At 31.1% G+C, this 7,330-nt stretch overlaps 1 protein-coding gene across 1 annotated transcript; it reads right to left on the reverse strand.

Annotated features, from left to right (window-relative positions):
- Positions 1 to 3,387: 3,387 nt before the first annotated feature.
- Positions 3,388 to 6,676, reverse strand: LOC119669573 (protein bric-a-brac 1-like). The gene is made up of 3 exons (XM_038079519.1): positions 6,602 to 6,676; positions 6,106 to 6,527; positions 3,388 to 6,042 (listed from the first exon to the last, which is right to left on the reverse strand). Exons 1-3 carry the CDS (start codon positions 6,651 to 6,653, stop codon positions 4,903 to 4,905), a joined length of 1,614 nt encoding a protein of 537 aa, XP_037935447.1. The 5' UTR covers positions 6,654 to 6,676; the 3' UTR covers positions 3,388 to 4,902.
- Between the last annotated feature and the right edge of the window lie 654 nt (positions 6,677 to 7,330).

Raw genomic sequence — 7,330 nt, forward strand, 5'->3', positions numbered from 1 at the left:
ATGGAAGTTTAGGTTCGAATTTAACTATTACACGTCCTTATCAAAATAAACATATAATGAGTCAAAGACTGTATCCAATCTTTTACTGTTGTAGAATACAGTTAAAAAAAACTGCTGTAACTCATACCTAGTGAAACAAAAGCAGAAAAACCGTTAAATATCAGATTGTAGATAGAAGAAATATGAATGCAAATATGAATGCTGGTAAAGTGAAATAGTAGTGATGTCTTCAGATCAATATCAGCCGTTACTGGTTCATTGAAGAATAGGTGAACAAATTTGAAATTCCAATAATTTTTTGTCAGCCAGCCAGAAAAGATTGACATTATTTTGCTTTGAAAGTATAAGCTTTGATCATTGGAAGTGGAGAATAATCACGTTACGTTAAATGGTCTTTAATAACTCGGGATCTAAATCGAACCGGTTGGATTCAACCGAGCTGTTTATCTATATATTCAAATAATAAGTTTGAAATGCGAATTTGGCTACAAAATAATACTAAAGACGTCTCTCATTAGACTTATGGATATTGTAAGTACTTTAATCATGCAAACAACCAAAAGTGTAACTACTACTTATTAGGCAACCATGTATTGGTAATAATATTAATAATCACGTTATGTTAAATGGTCTTTAATAACTCGGGATCTAAATCGAACCGGTTGGATTCAACCGAGAAAGTTTGAAATGCGAATTTGGCTACAAAATAATACTAAAGACGTCTCTCATTAGACTTATGGATATAGTAAGTACTTCAATCATGCAACCAACCAAGGGTTAAACTACTACTTATTAGGCAACCATGTATTGCTAATATTATTGCTATTTTTTAAAAGGCTTCACTCACTCTTCCTCTGGTAATATAATACCACATTTACGAAAGAAATTTTTATGACTCCTATAAATATACAAGGAAATTTATATTAAATGGAATATATAGAATGCTCTTTGCTTCTATACTTTTAAATGCGAAATAAATAATAAATTTTTTTTGAAGTAGAAGGAAGATTAGAATAGGAGAGTTATTTTTTTAAATAAATTAGAGATATATTTATATATGTAAGTTCGAAAAAGAATAGTGTAATTAGATTTTTCAAGAAAAGGCACTTTCTATAATATTAATTGTTTGACAAAATAATTAAGAAAATAAAAAAAATAAATAATAATTACGTTGAACAGACTATTAGTAAGAGCTTTATAATATATGTTTTAAAATTATAGGGAAGTATAACTTTTTGATATTGATAAGATGAAAGAAGGAAATAAATTAATATTGTAGAGGTGGGAAGAATATTAGGCTCACAACTGTTTATTTTGAAGAGCCTTTAGATTTCAGTTTATATTTCTATGAATTAAATCTATATGTTCTATTAGATTGTTTTTGAATTTATGTAACTTTTAAAATATCTTTTAATATTATTATTATGTATTTAATGTAGAAAATGAAAAACATTCAAAAAATTAGTAATATTTTAGTAGAGCATGAATATACTTAGAGGGACTCAAGCAGGTGCTGGATCCCTATTTTAGTGTGTTTACTTAAAAAAGAACTTTTAGAAAAGAATTGTAACTATAACTATTGTTTATTAAAACGACTACTGTTTAAGCTGTGGTTCAGAAAAGGAAGATCATTACCTCTTTAATACTGTGTCACTGACTAAGAGTGAGGATTTAATGGAACAAAGAAGAAGAAAAAGAGTAAAAAAGGACGTTGATTTACTTTAGTGTCTGTTTCCACAAGTGTTTTTCTAATATCTCCAATATAGGATCGTAAAACATTTTTAGTTCATTAAAAGACAAAGTGATGTTCCGGTTAAAAATAGGTCCCTTGAAGTAGTTCGCATGCTGTTTACTAAAATTGTGGTAATAAACTGCCTTATTGAGATATGTCTTTATGTGAGACGGACTGTCAGTGGTATTATCATAATGACAGTTTCTGTTAAATTTATAAATTATAAATATTTGACAATACTCGAAACAGTTGTAGGGTCAATCAAAAATTAAATGAATTAAAATAATATAAAAAATAATTTTTGTTGTTGTAGTTCACTACTTTTCGAAAACCTTTTAATAAATATTTTTTAATAAAATAAATCTTCTTGATTTGTCTATTATAGATTAAAATTAAATTGGGAAACTACATATAGATTTTTATAAAGTTGTTATCATTTTCGATAAGAAATTTTGATATAAAATAATATTTTAAAAATAAAATATTATAAAAAAGAAAAAAAAGAAATCTCTTTTTATTTATACAGTTAAAAAATAACAGCAATCAATTTAATATTTAAAAAATAATGCAAATATCATTTTTTAAAAATTTTGCTTCTAAATATAAAATATTTTTTTAATTTTAGATTTTCCTAAATTGTCAATTTTTTTTGTATAAATATTTTGTTCTTTTCATTAATCTTTTTTTCGTCTTTAGTTTTTAATAATAATTTACAATAATTTTTTTTCGTTTTCTCCATAAAATTTTTGAATTTTATTCCAAAAGGCAATTTTTGTGGTTTTAGGTTTTTTTTCTCAACCTAAATATTAAATTTTTTGTTTCTAAATATTAATTTTGTGCCAAAAGTTTTAGTCCAAAAATTTCATAATTTTTTTCTAAATAATTTTTAATTTTTAATTTCTTTTTGTTTTTTGTACACATTTTGTATATAAAATAATATATAAAAATTAAAAAATATCGGGCACACATTTTTAATTAGATTTGTTATTTATTTTTATTTTATTTATTTTTTATGCATTTAATTGGAATGTTTTCCAAAGTAATTTCTTATTAAATTTAAACTTAATAATTAGGAGATCTTTTAATAAATAATACAACTTAAAGTTTTCGAATACATATATAAAAAAATCACTAAATATTTAAGATTTAAATATTCGTATATATTTAAATAATAATACACATATATTTTTGTTTTTCTCTTGTATGAATTATACTATAGTGTTTTGATTCATATAATTATATATATATTTTAACTGTAGAGGTGTTCTTAAATTCAAACTTAAATAATAAATAAAATTAGTTATATTTTGATTTTTTTTTTCTTAGAAAAGTAAAACAGTTTCTTTTTATTTTGTTTGTAATTAAGTAACATTTAAATTTTTTAATAATATTATTTACTACTATTTATTTTAATCATTATACTATTGCACACTCAAAGTAATGGTTTCATTTAAATATATATAATAAATATTTATTATTAATTAAGAATTAGTTGTATTGTTTTTATTGAGTCAAATAAAAAAAAATTTATTAAATGAGAAAATAAATTAAAACTAAAAAATATATTAAATTCATGAATTTAAATAACTATTGTTTTATATAAAAAAATTAATATATATATTATTGGGAACACAACAATTTTTTTTTATTTAAAATTAAAAATATTTTAGCGAGTAATTTTAAGAACTCTGAGAATTAACTACAGAACCCATACTTCCAGTATACTTGACACTATACTTTGGAGGATAGAGATATTATCAGAAAGACCATGGTGCTTCTACTATCCGGGTCTCTCTGATATCTAATTTCTCTGCAAAATTATCAAATCTTTTATTTCTCATTGCGTTTAATTCAGATAGAGGATCATTGAAGCAATGAAATGAAGTTGAGGTCAACATAGTTTATGGAAAATTGGATAAGGTTAACATATTTTATAAACAACTTGCAAAGAGCTAACTAAATTAGAAGAGTCTATGATATTATTAATAAACTTGTACGCTGTTTTGTTTTCTTATTGACGTTACAATCTGAGTGACATACCTTATAGAAAATAAGATGAGGGAAACAAATTTTGTGGAAATTATGTCTCTCTAGGAACATCCTAATATTCTGAGAATATAATAAAGTTAAAGTTGGAAAGATATTATATGAGAAGTTTGATAAAGCTTCCCGAAATTGGAGGTGAGCTTGATATTATTAATGTTTTGGGTTTATTAACTTTTATGTGTCCAACCCATCAATAGATATTCAGTTCGGAGAATGCGGTTATTGATTGCAAATACCTTCTTTTTTGTATAGTGTTGTTCTACCAACCCTAACGGTTAAATTAATATGAGCTCAACAGATTTTATTGGAAGTTTGATAAAAGCTATGGAAACTAGAAGTAACTTTGATATTATTATTCTATTAGGTTCATATATTATTAATATATCGAGCTCGTATACAAATATATCGTTGGGAGGATAGTAGGTTATGAAAACACAATAATCTGTTATATTATTTTATCCATAAATGGTTAGACACTTCACCCAGATTTATAATCGCATACCGACATTGAACCGACATTATAGCAAGAGCACTCAACTTGTCATGACCAATTAAATTTTACGGTGATATTTTTATTCTTTTCACGGTAGAATGCGATCATTTAATGCTAACCGTTTTGACTGGTAGAGTGGCACATCGGTTAATTTCGTAACCCCCGAAACTCTCTGTGAAATGCGAAACTGTCTTACTTAATAGGCCATCACAGCCCCTTATCGAGTATCAGCCTTTCTTTATTTTTCCTTTATTACTATTGATGGTAATAATAATTTGTTATTCGGTATGTTTTAATTGAACTATTCCTGCTCACAGAAAGATGAAACAACTGTCGATTGTCGCTACTTACTACCGTAACAATATATGTGAGTAACAGTAATGGATGTGTAAAAGTAATATAAAACTGTAAATGAACGACTATAGAAATCTATTGAAATCTGTCTACTAAAAAGCCAATGAAACACTCTATTTACGCATACTTTTCGAAACTCACAGTGGTGAGGAATATAATTCTCATATGCTTTAGTCAAATTGTAGTAAGTTGTGTTCCCAATAATATAAAGTATAAAGTAAAATATAATCAAAATAATAAGTATTTAGTTTGTTTAATATATTTTCCAAAATGGTCCTTACTCACTGCTTGTTGTGATGGGTTCAATTTTAATACTACTGGAACTAATTTTACTGCTTGTAGGCGCTGATGCAGCTGTTGCCACATTTCCCGTTGCCGAAGTTAGTGACGATAGAATGGACGAAGTTGCCGGACTGGCACTGGAACTGCTAGTAATAGAGGATGTGGTAGCTGTGGCTGCACCCATTAATTCAGCGATATCTTCGGTAAAAAGTCGTGAAGGTGAATAGCCGCGTACGTGTTTATAACCAATTTCCAAACCGAGCTCTGTGAAAGGCGAATGCAATGGTGTCTCGTGGCGTGGACTACTGCGTTGCTGAGTTGGTGAATCTTTTACAGATTTTGGTTTTGCTATAATGGAACTTGACGAAGTATTCACAGCACTTGTTGTGTGTTGGTGTTGTTGTTGCTGTTGCTGTTCGTGTTGTTGATGTTGTTGCTCTTCTTGTTGAAGTTGAAGTTTTTGTGTGGAAGATGACGTTGCTGTTGCCGTAGCTGTAGTGGAAGTTAATGAATGCGACATGGAACTAATACCGAAACCAAGAGCATGCGTAGCCGCATGTTGTTGTTGTTGATGTTGCTGTTGCTGGTGTTGCTGCTGCTGATGCAAAGCGTGCTGTTGCTGCAAATGTAATTGCTGCAATTGATGTTGCTGTTGTTGACTTAGCATAGCAGCAGGATCGCAACGTGCAGCGCTTGTGCCGCCTACCATGTGCAGTGCTGCTGCCATACTAGGTGGTAGATTAGGCAGACCAGGTAAACTACCACACGGTGATGGTGCATGCCTTGGACCAAGCATACCACCAGCTGCACCATGATTTGAGGCAGAACTCAATGCGGGTGAGATGCTAGCCTTTGGCAGAGGTATACCACCGGGACCGGGACCGGCTGCACTCATATGCGATTGCAGATGCGGTGGTATGTTAAATAGGTTGGTGCCTGATGCACCCTCTGAGTGCTGATGTTGTGCTGCGGCTGCCATTTGCATTTGTTGGCGTAGGTTATGTGCAACAGCAGCAACGGCTGCAGCTGTAGCTTCTTGTGACATCTGCTCACCGGGAGCTGAAGGCATACCATTCGGACATGGTCCAGGTACGCCTGGATAGCTCAGTGGACTATCCGGAAATGGAAAAATTGGCTAGAAATGATAGTATTTGTTGTAATAGGTTGGGTGGGTATTGCTTTTGTCATAGAAACTTACCGAATGTCGTCCATACGGAATTGGCGGTAGAGTATCCTCTTTCAGTTCCTTTGCGTCGCGGAATACTACAGTCTTTATAACACCTTTGATATGCTCATCTGGCCAGATACCGAGTAATATACGTTGTGGACGACCTCTACCTTTCGGACGTAAATCAGGGCCGCCATCGATCGATGGCCCTAGCATATTGTGCACACGATTCGCGTACAATACAAAAGTTGGATAAGGTATGTCATATTTGCGCGCAGCTTGCGAAAGCGAGAGACCCTCTTTCAACACACTGAAGATGGCTTCGGCCATTGTTTCGGGACGCCAAGACTTGAGTGGACCGCGCTCGCGAAAGCGCAAGTGATGCATAAGGTTTTGATTGGTATTCCAACATTTCTGCCACATCGACTGCAATTGGTACTGGTAACTGTCTGCTGGTGACACAAACAAAAAAAGCTAAATGCATTAAACCGAACTGCGAAAGTTCGCTGTAAATTTCTTTACAAACCTGCAATGGAAGAACTTGAAGCACCCATCCAAGCATGTGAATTCTCCAACATTTTAGCCTAAAAGAAGAGTAAAAAGGGCAAATTAATTACTCAATTAAGATGCAGTAAAAAAGAATTAAATTTATGCAACTTTGCCACACTTTGCAAAACATTCATTGACTTGCAAAATCGACCTATTTTTTACTGAATGCACTATGCAACGTCCGCCCTCGCTGCAATAACGGAAATAATATAACAAGTCTTTTAAGTTTTAACTAAATCCACTAATTGCATAACAAAGCAACATTTTACATTTTGCATTCGCAAAAGTATTTCTATTTCTATTTCTGTTTCTATTTCTGTCGATGTGGCAACACTTGTGAAATCGTTTTTATTAGTAAGGAAAATGGTGAAATAAAAAAAGTATAAAATTATGCATTTTCATTTAAAGAATTGCAAAATACTGCCGTAACAATGTATCCATTGTGGTTGAGGCACCAGAAGAGGTGGTTGGGCAGACACCGACACACATGTCAATGCCTAGCTGCACTCAGATCTAGGCACCAACACAGAGCCAAGTGCCTGCATATATCATAAAAATGTATTTCATGATGCCATAAAGTACCTTTGTTGCATTGTTTTGTGGGACGGCAGGGACGGGTCGTACAACTATAATGCAAGTAGAAATAAAAAAATTTAAATAAAAAATCGTTAACCTCTTGAAAAGTTATTTACATATTAGCAAATCA

Source organism: Teleopsis dalmanni, chromosome 1 (genome assembly GCF_002237135.1).
Source record: "Teleopsis dalmanni isolate 2A chromosome 1, ASM223713v2, whole genome shotgun sequence".
Taxonomy (NCBI): domain Eukaryota; kingdom Metazoa; phylum Arthropoda; class Insecta; order Diptera; family Diopsidae; genus Teleopsis; species Teleopsis dalmanni.

Coding starts and splice junctions, on each gene's coding strand:
- LOC119669573 (XM_038079519.1), bottom strand. CDS start 6,653: ATGTTGGAGAATTCACATGCTTGGATGGGTGCTTCAAGTTCTTCCATT. Junction 6,528..6,601: donor TTCAAGTTCTTCCATTGCAG/GTTTGTAAAGAA, acceptor TTGTGTCACCAG/CAGACAGTTACCAGTACCAA. Junction 6,043..6,105: donor TTCCGTATGGACGACATTCG/GTAAGTTTCTAT, acceptor TATCATTTCTAG/CCAATTTTTCCATTTCCGGA.